This window comes from Metarhizium robertsii (genome assembly GCF_000187425.2).
Source record: "Metarhizium robertsii ARSEF 23 chromosome Unknown MAA_Scf_11, whole genome shotgun sequence".
Lineage (NCBI taxonomy): Eukaryota > Fungi > Ascomycota > Sordariomycetes > Hypocreales > Clavicipitaceae > Metarhizium > Metarhizium robertsii.
Window position 1 is genome coordinate 40,358 of NW_011942151.1, and position 22,339 is coordinate 62,696.

The 22,339-nt window shown below is 48.2% G+C and overlaps 7 protein-coding genes across 7 annotated transcripts; 4 read left to right on the forward strand and 3 right to left on the reverse strand.

Moving 5' to 3' along the window:
* Positions 1 to 75: 75 nt before the first annotated feature.
* MAA_06553 (DSBA-like thioredoxin domain-containing protein) lies at positions 76 to 429 on the reverse strand (the record flags this gene model as incomplete). Its single annotated transcript, XM_007824551.2, has 1 exon — positions 76 to 429. One exon carries the CDS (start codon positions 427 to 429, stop codon positions 76 to 78), a length of 354 nt encoding a protein of 117 aa, XP_007822742.2.
* A 1,471-nt stretch (positions 430 to 1,900) lies between these two features.
* Positions 1,901 to 3,448, forward strand: MAA_06554 (delta-12 fatty acid desaturase; the record flags this gene model as incomplete). Its single annotated transcript, XM_007824552.2, has 6 exons — positions 1,901 to 2,002; positions 2,055 to 2,444; positions 2,513 to 2,653; positions 2,713 to 2,896; positions 3,027 to 3,396; positions 3,439 to 3,448. 6 exons carry the CDS (start codon positions 1,901 to 1,903, stop codon positions 3,446 to 3,448), a joined length of 1,197 nt encoding a protein of 398 aa, XP_007822743.2.
* Positions 3,449 to 4,414: 966 nt separating this feature from the next.
* MAA_06555 (methyltransferase) lies at positions 4,415 to 5,266 on the forward strand (the record flags this gene model as incomplete). The annotated part of the gene is made up of 1 exon (XM_007824553.1): positions 4,415 to 5,266. The coding sequence occupies one exon, from the start codon at positions 4,415 to 4,417 to the stop codon at positions 5,264 to 5,266; it is 852 nt and encodes a 283-aa protein (XP_007822744.1).
* Positions 5,267 to 5,318: 52 nt separating this feature from the next.
* MAA_06556 (Glutathione S-transferase) lies at positions 5,319 to 6,107 on the reverse strand (the record flags this gene model as incomplete). The annotated part of the gene is made up of 1 exon (XM_007824554.1): positions 5,319 to 6,107. The coding sequence occupies one exon, from the start codon at positions 6,105 to 6,107 to the stop codon at positions 5,319 to 5,321; it is 789 nt and encodes a 262-aa protein (XP_007822745.1).
* A 1,444-nt stretch (positions 6,108 to 7,551) lies between these two features.
* Positions 7,552 to 8,944, forward strand: MAA_06557 (TfdA family Taurine catabolism dioxygenase TauD; the record flags this gene model as incomplete). Its single annotated transcript, XM_007824555.1, has 5 exons — positions 7,552 to 7,725; positions 7,756 to 7,807; positions 8,039 to 8,354; positions 8,422 to 8,721; positions 8,788 to 8,944. The coding sequence occupies 5 exons, from the start codon at positions 7,552 to 7,554 to the stop codon at positions 8,942 to 8,944; spliced, it is 999 nt and encodes a 332-aa protein (XP_007822746.1).
* Positions 8,945 to 9,739: 795 nt separating this feature from the next.
* Positions 9,740 to 12,297, forward strand: MAA_11601 (uncharacterized protein; the record flags this gene model as incomplete). The annotated part of the gene is made up of 5 exons (XM_011412516.1): positions 9,740 to 9,799; positions 9,853 to 9,942; positions 10,013 to 10,324; positions 10,375 to 11,173; positions 11,387 to 12,297. 5 exons carry the CDS (start codon positions 9,740 to 9,742, stop codon positions 12,295 to 12,297), a joined length of 2,172 nt encoding a protein of 723 aa, XP_011410818.1.
* A 312-nt stretch (positions 12,298 to 12,609) lies between these two features.
* On the reverse strand, positions 12,610 to 20,841 carry MAA_06558 (polyketide synthase; the record flags this gene model as incomplete). The annotated part of the gene is made up of 9 exons (XM_007824556.2): positions 12,610 to 13,446; positions 13,507 to 13,827; positions 13,883 to 15,752; positions 15,806 to 15,867; positions 15,920 to 17,590; positions 17,644 to 18,779; positions 18,856 to 20,104; positions 20,172 to 20,437; positions 20,496 to 20,841. The coding sequence occupies 9 exons, from the start codon at positions 20,839 to 20,841 to the stop codon at positions 12,610 to 12,612; spliced, it is 7,758 nt and encodes a 2,585-aa protein (XP_007822747.2).
* Between the last annotated feature and the right edge of the window lie 1,498 nt (positions 20,842 to 22,339).

Below are 22,339 nucleotides of genomic sequence, written 5' to 3' on the forward strand. Positions count from 1 at the left end.
AACTTGTATATATGGTGAAATCTGAATCAAGTTAGGTACCCAAGCTTTGCGAGGATGAGGGTGTGATTCAGCCGTTTACCTGTCACTGCCAAAAAAAGGCTCTTTGTGCCCTTCAGAGTTGCTGACTACAAGCCAAGGCAGACCAAAGGCACCCAGGTCACTGAGAGACTGAGAATTGGCCTTGAGCATATCCTGGTACTTCAGACTGGCCTGGTTTGACACAATGACCGTCACCTCATCCTCGGAAAACATTCGTTGAGAGCCATGGCGAGTTTCGGACCCACGAAACTCTAGTGGCATGTTGGAAAGGACTTGTGCAAGTACCGGCTCATCGAAAACCCGCTTTTCTGGGGTCGTCCAGAAGAAATGAAAAAGGTAGTGGAATGACGTGTGATACACGTTGCGTGGATAATGATCCTTGATGTACATGAGAGCGCGGCAAGGCTGCAAAGTCAGTATATTTCGTCTCACAGTAGATATTCGCTACTTGCCTTCTGGGTCCAACCCAGGTCTAACAGGTCTCTGAGGTCTTCTGGTAAAACAATATCCTCTATGCGCAGCATCTTTGCTGCTCTGACAAGTTCGTACTTTTCGAGGTATTCTCTCTTGGCTTTACTCCCGGCCCATGGTGGTGTATTACCTGATGCCTCAGCTGTTAAACTTTCTGCCACTGGTGAATATCATACCAGGATTGACATGCCTGAACTGGCATGAACCGCGCCCAAGAAGATGGGGTGGAATCTTGGTCACGGCACGGCAGTGTCAGCTCCCAGAGCAACGTGGATAATAATGTCACGATAACTCACTCGACTTCAACGTTGTGCCTTGCTAAAAGATCAAGGCTGTTGATCAGGTAGTGGAATGCCAGGAAGCTGTAAAACGAAGCTGAGACCATTAGCCATCTCGTTCCAAGTTGCCGGTCAAAATGTACGTACCAATATCGATATAGCAGTCGATTTTGCTACCCATGTTGCAATCTGATTGGGCTTCAATGTAACAGAATAGAATTTACTGGCAATATTTGGAATATTTGGAAAATCTTGCAGTAGAATTGCATGCGATTGACCCACTGGCAAGTCAGAGCAGGACACTGAGGGAATGTGGTTATCGTGACAAGTTGCTCTATTTGCATATCCTCACTTTAATAGGTCAAGTGCATACCGGGGTGTGTTGACCGCGACACGCTTTAATGCGTAGAAAAGAGAGGAGGACATTGAACAGATGAGACAACAATGAATACACTGCGCTGATGCATACACACCCGTTCAGCGTTACAGTGACGCCTTTGGTGAAAGCATCTACACCGTACTTTTGACTCCAAGCTGCAGTGTGGCTGACTGCTGGGCTTGCATAAAGAATCAGGGGCAAGAAAGACATGGAGGACCGTCGGGGCTTCAGAGACAAGCGCCACCTGAAATTGTCTCGGCTGCAGTTTCATTCGCATGCACCGGGAGTTTTGCCCGGCATGATTGGGTATCAACGGGATGTGACACAACTTTCGGCCACTCATGCAACCGGGACGGAATACACTGGACACGTTGTTTGGAGATACAAACTTGTCCGAGAACCTCAAAAGACTATACGAGACTATACGTGTAGGCAGCGGTCAAGCTGCATAGTAACTGCAAATTGAATTGGGGACAAGACGTACACATGACTGGTTACGAAATATACTCCGTACAGTAACAGCATCCAGTCTGCTCGACGTGGCATACGCAAGCCACGCCCAAGATGGCCCTTGTCATGCAGCCAACGGCAGCTTCATTTTCACACACCGCATCATGTGGGATTCGTCCTCTTCGCAGAAGGAGCACTCATAAGTGGAACTCATCTTACATGATTCAATCTTGCTTTGCAACCACTACAGTCTTCCCCCTCCACTTTTGATACGAAATCAACAATGACAATGGCGACTACTAGCACGACCAAGAATGTTACGACCGAGACCAAGCATGTTCTCTACGTTCCGGACACATACCATGAGGAGCCGGTACGGCCTGGAGTAAGTTCCTTGGCGGATATTCTCATTAAATAGATGCTAACATGTATCGTAGTATGTCGATGGGTTAATAGGCATAGACGGACTTCGTGCGGCAATCCCAAAACACTGTTTCCAACCGTCAATTGTGCGCTCGTTGGGGTTTTATTTACGAGACATTCTGTTCATGGTATCTTTGCTGATACTGGCGCTGTACCTTGAACGGCAAATCGAAAGCCCTGTGCTCAAGTTTGTAGTCTGCGTTCTCGTGTATCCCTTTCTCGCGGGCATGCCTGCGACGGGATTTTGGGTTTTGGGACACGAGGCAGGTCATGGCTCGTTTGCCAAGAACCGCCTGGTTGGTGACTTTTTTGGTTTCATCGCCCATTCGTTTCTCATGTCGCCATTCTTCAGCTGGAGGTCAACACATTCCAGACATCACGTGTATGCCAATCATATGGTTAAGGTATGACTGCATACGTCAATCATCACAATTCTGTCTTGAAACGCGTTGTTCAAACTTTTTCCTCGCAGGATCACAACTATGTGCCCCCAAGAAGGCATGAATACTCGGAATTGTTCAAGCCCAAAGGAGACTTTGAGCTCCGTGAGATGACTGAAGACGCTCCCATCGTGATTCTGGCACGGGTGATATTACAGCAGCTCATTGGATGGGTTTGTTTACCCCCAATTCGATTCTTATTCTCAGCATCACACTGATCCATGTGCTACAGCCCTGGTACTTGCTCACCAACATCACAGCCGGCAGTCAGGCTGTGCGCCGGCCATCCCACGGCTGGTGGAACAACAGCCATTTCGACCCATGGGGGGCTCTGTTTCGCGCTGAAGAATTCTGGTCCATTGTGGCCTCTGACGTTGGCATTATCGCCATGAGCTATCTCGTGTATAAAGCCGCATGTGTGTACGGCTGGTGGACGATTACTTGGACCTATATATTGCCGTTGATGTGGGTGAATCACTACATTGGTATGGAACCTCACAACGTGAGCTGCATCGTTCGTCGGCAGACTTGCTAATGCCGACATAGTCATCATCACTTACCTTCACCATACGTCTCCCCGTCTAGCCAAGTTCTCGCCAGAGTCATGGACCTTTCTCCGTGGTGCTTTGAGTACCGTGGATCGAGACCCCGGCTACTTCCTGAGACACTTGTTGCATCACATCATTGACCTCCATGTTGTTCATCATCTGTTCCCACGCATTCCGCATTATCACGCACAGGAAGCTACTGATGCTCTTCGTCCACTTCTGGGCAAGTACTATCATCAGGATAAGGGTTCATACTATGGTGCACTGTATTCAAACTTCAGAGATTGTCAATGGGTCGAGCCCAATCCCTCCTCTGAGTGGATGGAAAACGTTCCAAAGGTGAGCCGCAACGACCTTCTCAAGCTGGAGTATGTTTTTTCTCAAGCTGACTTGATTCTGTTTTGCCGCAGCGCCACATGACGGATGCTGGAACAACACAGGACGATAGAGAAGGTATATACTGGTATCATTTGGGAAAGATGCCTCGCCCAGTCATGGTAATGCGAAAGTGAGTGTTACAGTGAGAGCTCATTCTCACGCACGTTGATCCTGTTGCCAGAACGTCTAAGATCGGCATGCATTGTGGTCGAGTTGCTTCGAGTTGTGGTGGAAAACGCAGCCAAGCCAATTTATACTTGAACTATTGAGATGCAATGAGAAAACACAGAACAGCATTGGAGAGTTGAAAGAAGAGTAGTAAATAAATCCCTCGTGAAGCAGATTTGCGTGTATAGAAAAACGAATCGGCTAAAATCAGCCCACGGTGTCTTTGAAAGCTCGTTTCCTGCTGTGACAAGGGCTCGTCATGAGGGCTTGGAGCTAAAAGGGCTCAATTCAATAATAATCTCGAAGGGTCTCTAAGGTCTTAAGTTACTAAGAGAAGAGAGAGGAAGAGTAACCGTCTTATATATATAAAGGGAACACCTAGGCCTAGGGTCCTTACCTGGATATATATTCTAGCTGTATAACTAATAAGTCCTGTATTAGTAAAGCCCTTTTATTGGGCTTCATGATCTGTTGGGCCTTTTCCGTGTAACGCCTGCCGCTTCTCGTTGGTTTCATTTATGGCTATAGTAGTAATCCGAGGGTTTGGACTTGACGTCAACTTTGAACAAGAAGACGCTATAGATGTCCGAGTCACCCACTAGCCGGCTAAGCAGAAGAGATAGGACGTGGCAGAGGTTCTTTCCTGAGCAATACACAATGACTGGTCACACGCTCAGCCAAAGCGTCGTCTCTTTATTTGTGCGACAGAATATTGTATGCCCCGTGTATTACTAATATTCCGTCATATAAATCGTCGCATTTTTACCCCGCTCGAGCTTTGGAGCTCTTACTCTTGCTGTCATTTCGATCGTATAGCCAAACTCACCTCACCATCACACAATGCCTGGCACAATCTCTGTTCCCCGTGGAGATGTCAAAGCAACCTTGAACTTTTACGGACCTCCGACTGACGGATCGCCTCCCTTTCACATTTACAACGAGGAGATGAATTCTGAATTCCAACGCAATTACTCGCATTGTCCCCACGACATCATCATCCATGATGTCCGTGACCAAGACGTCGAGTTCACGATTGACCGTGACGCCTTTCAGATCATCGAAGGGGTACCACCGTCAAAGGAAACCGACTTCACCGATGACGAGTCTATCCAGATGAACTTCTACCCGGAGGTGAAAGAGCTGGTCTCTGCCCACATTCCAGGGATCGATTACATCTTTATTTACAACCACACGATCCGGTCACAAGTCCCAGGTGCGGCATACCGCCCATTGACTCGCGTTCATAATGATCACACACCCAACTCCATCGTTCAGCGCGTGAGGGAGTATCTCCCCACCGAGGCAGATGAGCTCTTGCGGCATCGGTACCGTACCGTCAACGTTTGGTGTCCCCTCAACAAGAATCCCGTAGAAGAATGCCCGTTGGCCTTTTGCTCTGCCGCAACGGTTGCAGATGAGGATTCCGTCACTGTTGAGCGCCGCGGTGAGGATGGCAGATTCATCCGGGAAGTGGCGCTTATAAAGTATAACCCGAATCAGAAGTGGTACTACCTTAGTGGTATCACCAATAACGACCGGGTGATTATGGAGTGCTTTGATAGTGAGTCGCTGAAACAGAGCTCTGGAATCAGAGGGATATGCCCCCATGCAGCATTCAATGACCCGCGAACAAGGGAAGATGCTGAGAAGAGAGTCAGCATCGAGGTCCGCTGCCTGTTGTTTAGCAAGTAGCTTAGTACTTGTCATTGAAATTTCATTCAACTCTACAAGGTCGACCAGCATGCTATGGCAACATCTGTCCCAGCCTCGTTGCCTGCCCAATAAGTGTCTTGGTGGTGTCATCCGCATAGCGTTGATAAGTTATAATATACTTTTCATCCTCGCTCCATGTTTCCTGAACGCTCTGCCGCTTCATAACCGCACTATACCACTTAGACCACCGTTGCCAGATATCATCCCTATCCTTTAATGGAATACCTGCTCCGCCAATCTTAAAGTGATCTAGTAACCAAAGACGTTGTGCCCATGGAGCTAGACTAATGTCGACTAGGCTTATATCTTCGCCTAAGAACCACGGCCCCTGTGAATGCATTTGCTCTGTGAAGCTTCGAATGTGACCAAGGAATTCAGTGCGAATTTCTTCGAGGCTATACGGCCTGTCTGTCGTGTGCTGAAGAAACTTGTAAAATGCCGGGATGATTCTTGTATTGATGTGATTAATCCACAGCCGTGCGTGGGCTCGCGTATATGGATCTGACGGCAGCAGCTGATGATGTGGAAATTTGTCCTCCAAGTATTCGCATATGATTGAGCTTTCATATAGCGGCCTTTGGTCGGCTGCCAAAGCGAGGATCGGTACCAAGCCGCGAGGGTTCATGGCCAGGAACTCGGGCTCTTTCCTGCCCAGGTCGACTTCAATGTATTGATGGGGGACGTTCTTCTCGCACAAAGTGATCCAAACTCGTTGGACAAAGGGGCTAAACCACGCGCCATACAGTTTAGTTGGGTGGTCAGCGGCATGTTTGCCAGCCAGTTCGGCGGCAGCACCAGAGGCGTGTGGCGGAAGAGGCATCTAGTTTGATATCAATACCAGTCAGTGTGCGTCCGTTTAGTCGTAGATGTGGTCATGAATATAAGGCACTTGGAAAGGATTTGAGCTGAAACTTGCAACAGCGTAACTGCTTTCTTCCAGGACAGGAATGGGAATCGATTGCTTCTTGACAGTGTGCTAGATTAGAAGGGCAATTCAACGGCGAGGTGATCTGAGCAGATGTTGGGTAACATTGAAGCCCGTGGCGCCTTTGCCAGGAAGTACCAGCTGAGGGTGCGGAATTTTGGGGGAATCAGAAGCGGTCAAAGTCGGGCCCCTGTAGCAATTGCCAAGAGTTCAATGTTGATATCGTGTCTGTCAATTCATCAATATCATTTAATTGGTTAGTTGGGCAAATGGTGGCTGAGGACAGTGAATACGGAACGTTGGCAAGCAATACGCTGTACATGTATGCAGCTTCCCGCTTTGCATCTTTGAAAATATAATACCCGACACATGTATATGTTGATATAATACGACCGTCCCTTGGGCTCTGATTGGTCGAGGGCAAATACATGTACTCATGAGTCATTGGTAACTGCACTTGCCGCAGCCACATGCATAAGTCGCTTTCCAGCGCATTGATGCATCGGTTGCTGCTTGATTATTGCATTGTTTATCCCGCGTGGCATGGTACAACGCCGTCCTTGTTTCTGCCACGTAGGGTCAATCAAAAGGCCAAGGCATTCCACCTCATTACGCCACCTAGACCGTCTTTATCCAATCAAACCATAACGGGATATCTACTCTGTACGAGCAAGACATGCACAGGTTGTCTTGCATGCATGGACCAAGGGTCGGTAAAGAAAAAACAAGACTCAGCGTCGTACTCAATACAATCATATACCCGGAGGGTGTCTTTATTCGACTGACAAAAGTGGCGCATGCTGGCGTTGCTGGAACGGCTCGTGGTCTGAGATAATGACCTTGTTGGTTCATCTTTTCATCACGGCCTCACCGCCATCTAAGCTTTGGTCAAAGTCGCTTCCATCTGGTAGGCCCGACAAGTGTCCCCTGGCCACGGATCCCAAGGGTTACACTTACACATCCCGTGCCCTTTGTTGCGACCCAACACTGCGCAACAGGTAATGCAAGCCGTGCAGCTGCATATTCCGCTCAAGGGCTTGGAGTGTAATGTCCTACAAAGAAAAGAATCCCGATTGAGGGGACCTCCACATACGCCAAATCGACCGTTCATGATCCGGGTGATCTCTTTATTGTCATTCATGGACATGTCTCTTTCCCTCGTTAAGCTATGCTTGACCTACGTAACGTGGCCACGCGCCATGATCTCATCCAGGACCCTCTCCAATTGACAGGACAAGAGACTCTTCTGGTCTCGGATTTTACTACCGGGTAGGATCCTGTTCCAAGCTCCAAATTCTCAATACCAGACTGCGTGCGGCATATATCAAAAATACAAAGTATGGCGGCACAAGTGACGGGCCAATCTGGCCAACCTGATATTGCCTACACGCCAAACTTGGAAATCTACCAGCAGCGCCTTAAACGGCGCCAAGAAACTGAAGAGCTGGATAAGACCTTGCCTGATGGGTTTCCACACAAGTTACATTCTCATATGGCTTGGACTAGTGCGACCGTAAGTGACCAATATGGGTGGTTTTATGAGCTGAGTGAACCTGATCTGGACGAGATTCAGCAGGCGCTGGACATTTTTAAGGGTAATTTGATACCTTGCCACATGTGTGCTTTGTAAAACGTCCTGACCATGAGAACAAAAGACACGGGCAAATCACTTGGTTACATCAACCAACAAACGTTTCCCCTTCCTACCCTTCATTCACGGTTACGATCCGTATCGAATGATATCCACAACACCTTTGGATTTAAAGTTATACGAGGTATTCCAGTAAAAAAATATACCAGGGAGGAGAACATTATTGTCTATGCAGGTATAGCATCTCATGTGACTACTAGGCGAGCACGACAAGACCACCAGTTTAATGGACGGCCAGCCAATGTGGTCCTTGACCACATTAAAAACCTCACTTTAAAGTTAGATGCAAAGCATATTGGGTCTCCAGCATACACTGCAGAGCAACAGGGCTTTCACACAGACGCGGGTGACGTGATTGCGTTGTTCGCGCTGGCGGACGCAGCCGAGGGGGGTAAAAGCTACATCGCAAGCAGCTGGACAGTGTATAATGAGCTGGCAGCTACAAGACCTGATTTGATTCGGACCTTATCCGAGCCTTGGCATGTTGACGGGTGAGTACAGTCTCCTCAGCTCTTTATACAAACTGTTTGGATTATCACATACCGACAAAGCATCCAGATTCGGCAAATCCGCGCCTACATCTCGACCACTACTCTTTCATCAAGCAGCAACGGCGAGCAATCCAGAACGGGTGATTATACAGTATGCCCGACGAGCGTTTACGGGATACTGGGGTTTACCCCGAAGCAGCCATCTCCCGCCCATCACAGAAGCTCAAGCAGAGGCACTTGATGCTTTGCACTTTACGGCCCAGAAACACGCATTAGCTCTTGAATTCCAGTCTGGTGACATTCAGTTTATTAATAATCTGAGTATTCTTCATGGAAGAGGCGCATTTCGCGACACCCCGGATAAACAGTGAGTTCTTTAATACCAGACTGCGTATTTTTACCTCACGGCTGATACCTACAATACATGCATCAGGCGCCATCTTTTGCGTTTGTGGCTTCGAGACGATGAGTTGGCCTGGGATACTCCTGCTGCGCTCCAAAGTCGCTGGCGCAGATTGTTCGATGATGTAACGCCAGAATCGCAGCTTTTCCCACTAGAGCCATCCATTCGATCAACTTCATCGGCGTAATCCACTGAACATGTTGCGAGTCTCTCTCGGGGGTCGGAGATGAAAATATTAGACTGCGGAATAATGTACGTTTTCTCTACGGAGGGACGGTTCCTACGAGTGACCACGGCATCCATGTGCTCGAGCTTTTTCTTGACGGGAGGGATCAATTGGCCTCGTTGGTTAAAGGTGGAAAATATACCAGGAGAAAAATGATGGTTACTAAGTGCGTAATATACGGCAACGAGCCTGCTTGCCGCTACAGATTGTTGGTTACACAAATTAAACACGTGTCCTGGCAAGGGCCCTCGGCACAGACGCTCTTTTTGTATATATAATAGTTATTAATGCCCTCTTTTTCTCTTAGGAAACTAAGAACCTTGGATACCTTACAGTAATAATTTTAAGTTTGAACCCTTTTACAAGCCCACATATTGTGCCCTTTTCATAATAGCATCAGAGCTTATTGTCGGAATGCCCACGGAATTCAGTCAGGACACTCAAAGCGAAACCGCAAAGCGTCTACTAGCTTGAATCGTTAACGAACGTCTTTTACATATCACTTCAGCATCTTGGGATTCTTTCGTACATCTCATTTCCTGCAGCTCGCCTAGAAGCTGGGCCTGGACGTCGCACCGCCCAAACTTTGTCTGTCGGTATGGCCGCGCTTTGCTTGTCCATGACTCAGGTCTGTGGATAATTTATCAAGGATTCGATACTTGCGTTGCCGAGATATTTGGCGCCCTCTGTTACGGCGCGACGTTGGTTCATCGACATGACGATTTATTCTCTCATCTCCAAACCGTAGATGCAACCATGACAACCCCGTCTATCCTGAGCGCTTTGGATCCCAAAGACTTTGCAAATCCGGAAATGGTAAGTCTAGGACTTTGTAACTGATGATACGTAATGCTAACTTGAAGGTCTAGATTGTAGTCGGTGGAGAATCTATTCCTTCGGCTCTACTTGAACGGTGGGGACCGGCCAGGAAAGTGTTTAATAGTTATGGACCGAGTGAAGTAAGCTCTAATTAGCTCTCTCATGTTTCTTCAAACCAGCTTGAGCAATCCAAGTTAACCTCAAGACCAGTGCACTATCGGTTCCACCTTCTGTCCGCTTTTCATTGACCAGCCCATCACGCTTGGTCGACCCATCCCAAGAATGAATGTCTACATATTAGACGAGGATCTCAGACCTGTGCCAGTCAGCGTTCCCGGTGAAATTTGCCTCGCCGGTATACAAGTGACTTCTGGGTATCTGAACCAAACAATGGAGACAGAGAAGCGGTTCATACGAAACCCATTCACCAAAATCGGACGCCTGTATCGAACTGGGGACCGAGGATGTTGGACACAGGGTGGCGACACTGAGTATATTGGGAGAACTGATAACCTCGTCAAAGTGAGAGGATTTTGGGTAGATCTATCTGAAATCGAATCGCCATTTTAAAGCTATCATCTGCGTTAACTGGCGTCTGCATTATTGTCTCCAACGGCAACTTGATAGGTTTCGTTGAGTCGGCCGACATGGAGACTACTCAGATGATTGATCAACTTTCTAAATTGCTTCCCCGGCATTCCTTGCCTTCTGTTATACTTGGCATGGACCGACTTCCAAGGACAGTAAACCAGAAGATTGACCGAAAGAGCCTTGAACAAAATGCGTGGCAGAGGAACCTTAAGCAGCACGTAGAGTTTGAGACTGCCACCGAGCAGATAATAGCCCGTATCTGGGCAACAGTTCTAAGTCGGGAATATGAACAAATAAGTGCCTTGGATGATTTTGTTACCTTGGGAGGCCATTCTTTGCTCCAGATTAGAGCCTCAAGAGAGCTTTCCACTCATTTTGGCCGATCGATACCCCTTGGCCTCGTCATCAACAACCCTTGCCTCCCATGGCTCGCAAAGGCAGTGGATGAATATATAGTTACGGCTCAGGAGAGGTCGAGTGTGGCTTGTCCGTTTCAGTTAAGCCGGAGGCTGCCAAGCTCAAACGTCGCACTCCCTCTTTCTTACCTGGAAGAAGAAATGTTCCTGTGGTGCCTAATGACAGAACATCCATCGGCGATGAATGTTGCCTGTGTCCTCCATTATCCAGCTAAGGTTTCGGCGGATAGGCTACGGATCGCTGTAGATTCAGCGATCAAGTCGTACGAGTTGCTTCGATTACAATACATCCTGGTCAACGGGGTTCCTCAGACAATTTTGTCGGACCAATTTAGAAAGACAGATATCGTCGTGAGTACACCAGGTCTTATCCAAGACCGTTTAATCGACATCATCAGCAACACTCTGTTCGACCTGGAGAAAGAACAACCATTTCGGAGTTGAATTATTTTAAACAGGGATAAGAGTAGAGGTCGACTCGTTTTAGTCTGTCCTCATATTGTGGCTGACAAGGCGGCTATTTCACTATTAATTAAGAAGATTGACTCCTTTTATCGCGAAAGTTCAAAACGGGTAGTTGGTGTGGAGCGCGGGAGAAAAAATGCAAATAGTCAAGAGGTGACGAGCGCAGATCTTGATTATATCGACTGGGCAAACTGGTCGAGAATAAAAAGTGCTCTTCACGGTGACGCTGATAGATTTTGGAATACCTATTTGCATGCAAGACCCGCCAGTCCGTTCAGCGTTCCGGACCACATCCCAACATCCGGACCTGGAGATTTTCGAGATGAAAGTTTGCCAAGCCCTGCTCTTTCTTCTTTATCCTCTCTCACGTCCTGCAGCCGGAACCAGCTTCTATTGGGATCGCTTGCGTTGACAATCTATGCTCTGACCGAGGCGTCAGATATTGTTCTGGGTATATCATTCCATAATCGCAACGAATCGGGCACAGAGGACGTTTTTGGGCTTTTACTCGATCGTGTTCCAATTCTCGTCCTAATTAACGAACCCAACCTCTCGTCGACTGAAGAATTCTTTGCCCATATTCGGCAGTCAGCAGAGAGTGCTATGGCTCACTTTGCGAGTTATCAAGCTATTCAAAAGTCTCTAAGGAAGCAAGGGGACACAAGACACGACCCGTTCTTTGACTCAATGGTCGCTTATCACTCTATAGATGACTCTACTGGCACCCGCGAGTTTTTGGGAGGACCGCTTGACCTTGTTCTTGTAAGGCCCAGGGGAGGTTCGAAATTTCGGCTCATGGTTGAGCTGACAGAGATGCAAAATGGCACAATTTCCCTCTGCATAGAGTACAGAACAACAATATTCACCGACGACTATATCAGCCGTCTACAATTAACAAGTGTAGAGGTTCTTTCTAATATTAGCAAGATGGGACCGCTGGAAACACTCTATGGAATCAAATCCCAATCCAGAGCATTTACAGAAAAACTACAATTGTACTTTTTAAAAAGCTTAAATATTTAATAATAAATTAAATAAATTAGTCAAGATGCGTAGACGGTCTGCGTTTCTAGTCTCTTACTATCCTTGGCCTGGTACAGCCCAATACTGTTTTAGATTTTACGCTTGCACGATACTTGTATTATGCGTGTAATTTTATTTGACTACAAAGCGAAATAACCGAAGATTAATATTATTAATTACCTTTTTTTCGCTGATATTAACCTGTAATTTTAATAAAACTTATTATAAAAAAATGGATAAAAAAAGAGAGTAAAACAGGCAGCGACTAATACGGATCGCTATAACCCATGTATTATATTATAATTCTCACAGCTATATAACATATTCTTTCCTTAAACTACTTCCTGTAACAACCTTTTCTGCCAAGCCATAAATCGTAAGCTCGCCCAGGATACCCTTTGTGCCAACTGTAGCGCCAAGTTCCCTCTTAAACCACGACTTCATATCAACAGTAACCAGAGAGTCAACGCCATACGAGCTCAAGGTTCGGTACGTTTCCATATCCTTGGGAGAAATGGCCATAATCCTGGAGATCTTGGCAATGATGGCGTCGGAGACGAAATCAACTGCCTCTTCCGTGGACGCTGCACCGGCGAGTCCTTGTGCAATGGATATAGTCGCCTCTGCCTCGTTGGCTTTGCCTTGCCGCCCCGAGGCGCGCAAGTGCGTAAACAACGGGTGCGACATGAAAGCTGGCAGCGGGACTGAGTGGCGCTGAAAGTCGCTCGCGGATCGGAGGCCAGCAATTGTGTGACAGTTGTCGCTGTTCTCGGCGGCGCCCAGTCGCGGATCCATGTGGTACTCTAGGATGGAGAGGAGACGGTCTTCTGTGATGGTTCCGTATGCAAGAGCAATAGGGAGTCGGTCTTGGTTTTCAGCAACCCAGCCAAATGACAGAACGCTTCCAAGACTAATAGATGTTGTTGGCCGTCCTTGGGCCGTGAGATGTCTTGCGAACGTGTCTAGGAATACGTTTGCGGCGGCGTAGTTAGCTTGCCCACGGTTGCCGATAATAGCGGACGAGGATGATAGAAGGATAAAGAAGTCTAATTTTTTAGGGAGATTATTAGTAATATTAATTGTTCCTTGTACCTTAGGTCGAATAGCGGCCATGAATTGGCTGTGTGACATGTTGCAAATCATAGAATCCTACATTTTGTCAGAAAAAAATCCAAGATGATAACCTAAGCAGGTGGTAGGATAACATACGACTAGCACCATGGAACATTGGACGCAGCCCTTGATGGGAGGCATTGTGTCGCGACACCTTTGCATGGACTTGTTCACCGATTCCGTGTCAGCTGCATCACTTACGATACTTTCCACCCGGCAACCAGAAGACTTTAGCGTTTCACAGAGTTCTCGGGCCCTAGGATCCGTTGGTCCCGATCTTGATAGGAAGATAAAGTTCCTCGCTCCGCGCGAGTGCATCCAAAGCGCTAGTCTTCTTCCAATGCCCCCGAACCCCCCAACAAGAAGGTAGGATGCGTCTCCTCTCAGACGATAATCACCGATTGGTTCAAGACGCATCTATGTATCTGTTAGGACCCTCTCATGCGTTGCAACGAGTATGAGAAACACTTACGGGGACCACTTCATCATCTTTAGGCTGGACAACAAACATGGAGGGGTTCTTTGACTGTCTGTCGCGAAACCGGAGGATAGCTTTTGGAAGTTCCGAGTATCCTAATACCTCAACATGACTCAAGGGTTTGAACTGAGAGCAAGAGAGCCGACGCGACGTGTCTAAAAGTGCCTCTTGGATGAGTTCGGGCCGGGACTGGGCTACTGGATCCATGTCGACGGATGTATAAGAAATACTTGCCTTGGAAAGATCTTTCAAGGAGAGATGATTAGCGGTAGCTGCGCCATGGAGATCAACGACGCGACCAAAGGGTGTAACATGGGATTGGTACGCGTCAGAGATTCCCATTGGATCACAGTTCAGATACACATTAATTCCTCCTTTGCAAATTGAGGAAAGAATAGCCTCCACGCCTAATGGTGCTTTGTCATTCGACAAGACAGCTGCCTGGTCGAGGTTATATCGAGAAGCCAGGACGAGATTGTCCTCGTTTGAAGAGACAGTGCATAGCAAGTTGGCGCCGATCGACTTGGCGAGTTGAATAGCCGCTTGCCCGATAGCGTTGTCTGCGCACTGGATCATAATGGTTTCGCCCGGTTGCACACGAGCCACTTTGACGATGCAGTAATGGGCGGTGCAGAAGTTCCAGGGAATTGTTGCAGCCTCGAGATATCCCACCCCGTCTGGGATCTTTTGGACTGCGCTGCAATGGGTTCGGAAGAGACTTGATAGAGCGCCGCTCGATGGAATAGTCCTCACGGCCATGACTCGGTCGCCAACAGCAACGTCTGTTACGGATGACCCAATTTCAGTCACAAGACCAACACAATCTCGGCCTATGCCTTGCCCGGGTATCAAACGGCTAGCCTCATCGGCGTCTTCTCGTCGTACGCCAGCGGCATGTACCTTCAGTTGAACTTCATCATGGCCCAGGGGGCTCTCTGCCAGTTCATCACGAATGAAATGGAATGCCTGCGGTTTATGAGGGTCAATTGAAGTGAGCTTGATCCCTTGGGAGATGGCTCCAAGCTGAATAGACTCAGTTTTCGGTTCCGATCTCCTATTCACAGCCTTGTTAATCTTCTTGGCAGGTAGAAGCCTGTTTGTCAAGAGTACTCCGTCCTTTGTGGCGTATTCACCGTTGGCAGCTATCACACCCTGAGAGATGAAGGCTCCACGAGCCACACGGGCAACTTGTTCTGAGATGACAGAGTTGGGAGGCAATGGATTGCATATCCCAAGCGTGATGAAGTTGACTGCATCCTGATCGCGCTCCCATCTGGCACTTCGGACGAGACCACGGCACATTGCCGCCTTGGAGTCGTCGTCCGGATTGCCCGAGACCCATATCATATTAATGCAGGTTTCCAGGACCAACTTGATCTGTTGGAAGTCGGGGTCCGTTATATCCGAAAGATCAAATCCCTGCAAGTTCAACAGAGATACACAAAAGTCTGCGTCAAGTTCACCGGCATCAGCCTCACGTAGGCTTACCAAGGAGCAATCGCATGCAAGAACCTTGGCCAGTGTTGAGGCACACTCTCTAGCAAGCTGCAGTTGCGAGACATAGTCGGCATGGTAGATGATTGCGCATTTGTAGCCATGTTGACATGTTTCGTCAAGACGCTGCTGTGTAGATGCAATAGTTGCTGATGTCTCGTGGTTGGCGGCCTCGTCTGTGTCCTGTATTTGCATCCTCAGCTTGAAGCCAGCTTCCTCCAGCTCAGCATCCCATTGCTTTTGGTCTATAAGAGGGTTTGATTGACGATAAGACTCGATGCCGCGCCACCACCCTGGTAGTATGCCAAACGCCAGCGGCGTGCACATCAACTGAGGCTTGACATTTTCGATGACGATGAGGTCTCCTCCACTAAGAAGACTGTTAGGCACCAGACCAGTTTGTTTTGAGAGACTAGGCATTACCTCTTTAAGAGACTTTTTATGTTCTTCAAGCTCACTTGAAGATTGGCTGTAGCATGTAGGACCTGACAGTTTGCATCAGCACTGCTTCCACGCAGAGGGACCAGAATCACTTACATGAGTCGCAATAACAAGGTCATAAGATGCGAGTTCGAATCCCTGAAGTGCTGGATCCTTTTCGACGTCAAACGTCTGGTAGCGCAGAACGTCGGACCAGTCGGCAAAACGAGACTTGGCACGTTCAAAGAATGCGCCAGACATGTCGGTGAAGTCGTACGTATCAATAGGCAAAATGCCGCTCTCGGCATCCTGTCCACCGGAATTCCTAAACGCATCGAGTACAATCTTGGTTGCGCTGCCCGTACCCGCGCCGACTTCGAGAATCTTTATGCGAGACTGGTTGTGTGACAAGTACTCCAGGTAATGCGAAATGCGGACTGCAACGTCTCCGGGTAGGCCTTCGTTGTATGTTCGACTCATGATATCGTCGCTCCCAAACATGAGTTCCAAGCTGTCGACTTGTTGGGTCAGAATAGGTACAAGATTGACGCCAACTCGAGTAAGAAGCTCTCCCCGGGCACTTCGTCTGGCTACACTATCGAACAAGGCCTGTTTGAGCTCATCGTTGACACGAACCTGCTCCAATGCCGTGAGGTCGACAAAAGGAGCTCTGCCTTGCGTAATAATTTCGGCTTGCGCCTTTATCCAGTCAACGAATGACCGCAGATGCAAAGGCAGGTCGTCTTCGTTCAATCCGGAAATTTTCTGTAGCGAGTCTAGCACGAATACCGAACATGTGAGTTGAAGGCCTTGGTGGTCCTCTCTTGTAAATGCCTTGATTAAGCTGCCAGACAACTCCCGAGAGCTGCTGACTTTTTCAAAAGACGTCAGCATTTTTGCGTCTGGCTTCCATGTTTCAACGTAGAAAGACTCGTCGGCAGCCTGTCCGTCTTCCTGCGGTGGCAGAAGAACCAGATCGAGTCCCTTGATGAGGAAATTTGGCTCCAACGATCCTTGAGCATATACCGCGACGTCTGATGTATAAATGGTTGATGTTTTCCTCTCCGTCTCGGCAAAGGTTTTAAACTGGCGGCTGGTAGCTGTCTCGTCGCTGAGAGGGTTTGTAATCCAAACATGCCCCAAACGATTGGCAACCATCGAGCCATTGACTATCGTGCCTTCCGGGCTTCCTAGACATAAAAGACCTTGTAGGATGCTTTCGAGAGCGCAGGGGTGAATGGTGTATCGGTCATGAGCTGTCCTGGGTATATCTGGCGATAAAACATGCGACATATAAGCCATCCGATCTTGGGACCGGCGAAATTCCCTAATGCCCTTTAAGTAATCTCCAAAGTTGGTCCCCGCGGACGAAAAGCTTTGATACAACTTGTCTGGTTCAATCATGTCAGTGAAATACCGGTTTTCCGCTTCGGTTGAGGCGGTTGCAGCTCGCATCGCCGCCGAGAATAGTTGTCGGGGTGGTGATGCCGTTCCCTTTTCTACCCTAATGCTTCCCACACAGTGTTCTGTCCAACTATTTCCGTCGAGATTATGGGAAACGAAGCGGAATGTTGACCATCCACCGGATAGTTCAGTTGCTTCGTGTAACTGGGACAGGGAGAATATTATCTCAACCCCGACTGCATCGTCAGGAACAAACAACGACTCCAAAATCGAGATATTTCGCAGTTCCACAGCTCCAGCGTCAAGTGCCCCGAATCTTAGCAACGCGGCTTCTACCGCCATAAGAATATAGGCAACTCCTGGAAAGAGGATCTTATCATTCAACTATGATAGGTCAGCATCTGGAACGAGTAACGGGAGGTGGATGGAGTGCGAACCCTGTTTGACGACAGCCACGGGACTTGCTGCGGCCCAATAAAGTTCCTCCAGCGCTGTTCGAATGGATTTGAGTCCAGAAGGGGAACACCTAGCAATTCGTGTCTTCCAAAAGCTGGAAACTTTAAAGCTTCAATCTGCCTTGTCGTTGCTCTCTTGCTTGTGTGGCGAAAGGCATATGGAGGGAGATCATTGAGAACATGTTTGGTACTAAATCCGTTAGCCATTTCCCTTTCGTTGACAGCAGTAATATCCACTGGATAACCCAAGGTGTAGAGAAGACCCATGGTTTGCAGCACGGTCTCGCCACTTGTTTCACCTCGCTTCAATATGCTTGCATATCCGATGGACTGCAGGATTTGAGAATCCGCAAACGTATCTTGAATGGCGCTTCTCAGAGCTGAATGAGGACCAATCTCGATGATTGTGTCTGTGACCTTGTCCAGCCGCTTCAAATCGCTGTCGGCTCCAATTGAATCCAGGAGGGCGGAAGTAAACCGTACAGGAGAAACGAGGTTCTTGACCCAATATTCCGGCCCAATATCATCATGAGGTCCAATGCATTCGCATGTGAGGGATGAATGCATGCGAATACCGGTATTCTGGTTAACTCTGTCTCCAAAGTTCAGGTCCCCTAGGCTTGTCAAATACTCTCCTGCAACTGCTTTTAACTCTGCTGAGTGGTATGCAACCTTCACGCCGAGCAATTTGCAGAAAATGCCCGATTGTTCCAACTCTTGCTTTAGCCTATCCAGGCTTTCCCTTTTACCTGTAAAAGTCAAATTCTTGGGGCTGTTAAAACAACCAATTTGTACTTGCAGTGGTTGTTCGATGCCACCAAGTCGTGAGAGCAACTCTTCAGCTTGCTTTTCGCCAACGGCCGCGGCCATCATGGTGCCATTTCCCATGGCCTTTGAACAAACCACGCCCCTGCAGAAAGCAACTTTCCAAGCAGCCTGCCGAGATATTTTTCCAGCGCAATAGGCGGCAGCAATTTCACCTGAAGAGTGCCCTACGACCGTTGTCGGGACAATATTCCAGCTCATCAACAAGTCAACCAGCCCAACTTGGACCGCGATACAGGTCGACTGCGCCAGAGTGGGCTCCGTCATGTCCAAGTCGGAGCGTGCGAGAATTTCTAAGCTTCTATGAGCAATTGTCTGCATAATTCAAGACACTGACTGGCCCGGGAGGAAGGGGGCGTTACAACTTACCTCTAAGATCCCAGTCAGCCCCAAGGTCCATAAAGTACTTTGCCGCCTCGCAAATCCTCGTCTCGAAAATCCGGTACACCATTAGGTCTTGAGCCATTCCCGGCCAATTTGCTCCCTGACCGGTGAAGACAAATCGCACAATCTTGGGAGTCTTGGACACCCGAAGAGGATGCGGAACCTGGCGTAAGGAGCTGAGTAGGCTGTCGTGGCTGTCTAGGATATAGTAACATCGCCAGTCAAAAGATGACCTCTTTTCGTTAACAGTATGCAGAAAATTCTCCAGGAATTGCCCTTTAACAGGCACAGATTGCAGATATTCCACGAGACGAGCGTTATTTCGCTGTATTCCGTCTTCATCAAATGCTGACAGTGTGAGGATTCTTTTCTTGGCCGGTGAGGAAATTACAGCACCATTTGGTTTGTGCGTTAACCCGTTGACGCTGCTTTCAAGGTCACTGTCTTGGTGGTTAAGCCCGTTGGTATGTGCATGTCCATTCGTGAAAGGCTTCATTGTATTGAGACTTCCGGCTGCAAAACCCTCATTTTGGGATAGAAATCCGCCAATGTCTTCCAATACAACGTGGGCATTCGTTCCCCCAAACCCAAACGAGTTGACAGACGCGCGACGCAAATCACTTCTTGGCCATGGTATCGCTTCCTTGGTAAACCGTATCCTCTTTTGATTCGGTATATTGGGGTTCAGCTTCTGTAGATTTGTGACGGGAGGTATCGAACCGGATTCTACGGCGAGGGTTGCTGATATCAGCCCAGCTATGCCCGCGCCGCCTTCCAGGTGTCCTATCACCGACTTGACCGAACTGACAAACAGATCGCTTTCTCTGTTGGGCGCAAATGCCGAAGAGATGGCAGTAAGCTCAAGAGGGTCTCCGACAAATGTACCTGTTCCATGTGCTTCGACGTATCCCGTGTCGGCCATGCTGAGATTTGCAGCGGCGTAAACTGAACGGATCAACTGCTCTTGGGCAACGGCGTTGGGAAGCGTGATGCCCGCCGTCCTTCCGTCCTGGTTTGAGCCAGTACTGCGAACGACAGCCCGAACGTGGTTGCCATCCCTTAGAGCAGCTCGTAGCGGCTTGAGGATGACAGTGCCGACGCCCTCTCCCCGTCCGTAGCCATTGGCACGCTCGTCAAAAGTGAAGCATTGTCCGTCAGGCGATAGTACCCCTAGACTGCATAAGTTTTGTGTCGCCCCTGGATGTTCCATAATGTTGACACCGCACGCGATGGCCTGCATGTCACGGCAGAATTAGCCAATATGGAATGGATATGGCCTTGGAGCCGCAGTTGATGCTTACCATGGAGTGTCCATGCTGTATGCTCTGGCATGCTTGATGAAAGGCAACCAGGCTGCTTGAGCAGGCAGTATCGATGGTTTGACTGGTTCCACGGAGGTCATAGAACCAGCTAATACGGTTTGATAGGATAGACGGGCTCGTTCCGGTGGATGTACATTGCAAGGTCGATAAGAGATCCGAGTTGGCAATGGCCAGGGAGTCATTGTTGGAACAGCCGACATATACAGAGGTTGTCGTGGAAGCAATCTCCTTCATAGACATTCCGGCTAAAGGGGTAAAATGTTACAAATATAACAATGTTTCGGTTCAAAAAGCTTGTCTCACCGTTTTCCAAGGCATGGTACACACTCTCGAGGAGCATCTTTTGTTGGGGATCCATAGCCACCACATCATTTTCGGGAAGCTGGAAGAAGGCCGAGTCAAAATTATTAATATCGTCCTTCAGAAAGTAGCCACCATTTGAATAGATGGATCCAATATGTCCCGTCGCTGGATGGTATAAATGCCTTGCGTCTAGTCGACCTTCAGGTACCGCTCCATACACCGACTTGGCTTTCATAACATGTCGCAGAAGTTCCGAGCTATTCTTCACATCACCTCCATACCTACATGCCAAACCTATAATGGCAATTGGCTCGTACATGTCTTCATTCCGGCTAGCCGAACCCATGGCTAGGAGTTTTGAGATGAATCCTAGTAGAATGCAAATGTCAAGTAATCGTTGTTGGGTCGTGACGCGAGCGATGCAAGGAAGGAAGCTTGCTGTTGTTTTGCAGGAAAAGAATTTTAATTTGGCCGCCAGTTCCCCTTGACGTACCGTTTCTTAGTCCTTACATATAGGGCAGCTCGGTGTGAATACCGAGCCGAATTCAAATGCTCCATAAATTCGATGGCACAATGACGTGTTATTACGGTGTATACCTTGCTACACGTCATTGCAAGCAACTACACGTCAATTCAACGCTTCAACTCTGACGGACCTTGGTTCGCAGGCATGGCAATGCAAAACAAGTAGATTTCAGCCACCGAGTTATCCATGAGGGCAGTGCCTTGTTTCAATACGAAATGACCCCATGTGCAATCTATCATTGCAAATAGCAGTTGATTCCTGTCACATGGAAAAGGTTTGTAACCCAAGGGCTACATTTATAGAGGTCTTTGGTCAACGAGGGGTTGAGGAAAACCAAGGGCCTTTGATAGCAAAGACTGTCATTAGATAAATTGAGCTATTGACTCGAAGCCCTCTCTATCGAGCCCTTGTCACAATTCCACAGCTCACAGAATACTACCAGCCTCTCATTGCCTTCCATCTCTCAACATCGCCATTTACTTTCGCCAAGGCTTTCCTATCGCAGCCTAATACCACCTCTGCCATTATCCTGTGCCCAGCAAGCTAGTATAGACTATGGATAGAGCGAATCTGAAACAGGTAGCGACGAGGTTCCTGGATAGCATAGGCAACCAACGCGACGTGGTAGCCATCACAGATGACTTGCATCCCGATGTTCTGTTTTACCATAATGACATGCCCCCAATGGATAAAGGAGAATTCCTCGCGTTTTGGCCGGCACTATTAGAGAAAAGCCCTCAGTTCCGGGTGACCATAAAAGCATGCATATCAGAGCGTTCAACCGTGTGGGTATATTCAGAGGTACAAGGAAGGTTCGGAAAGGGTCCAATGGACGATATCCACATGTTTGAGTTTGAAGAAAGTGGTCGGATCAAACAAAGTCGCGGAATCCAGAGGGAGATGTGTATCGGCTAACGGAGAGCTTTTCGGAAGACCGTCTACGATATGAGGGTCATGTTAAACCTGGGCGCGGACAGCATCTTGAGCATTGTCAATGGTCATACTCTAAAGAGATGGCCCCAGTTGTGGTTCCTAAACTTGTATTGAATAAAAAGATTTTGCAGACAGGAGCTCTGAAAATAGTCAATGTATGATGGTTGCCCTGTATTAAGAGAATACTTATTCAGGCAAAACTTTCAAACACATGGGGATAAAAAACTTCAATATCGCCTGTACAGTAGTAAGGGCTTGGATTGAAGGTTCGAATTCGGCTAATATCTCTCTTTCGTATTAAAGGTCCTCGGGTTTTCTCAACATCCCGGCTAAGTTCCCCTTATTTATGCAAAGCATCGGCGAGCCCTCGAGGCCTGAGCTTACG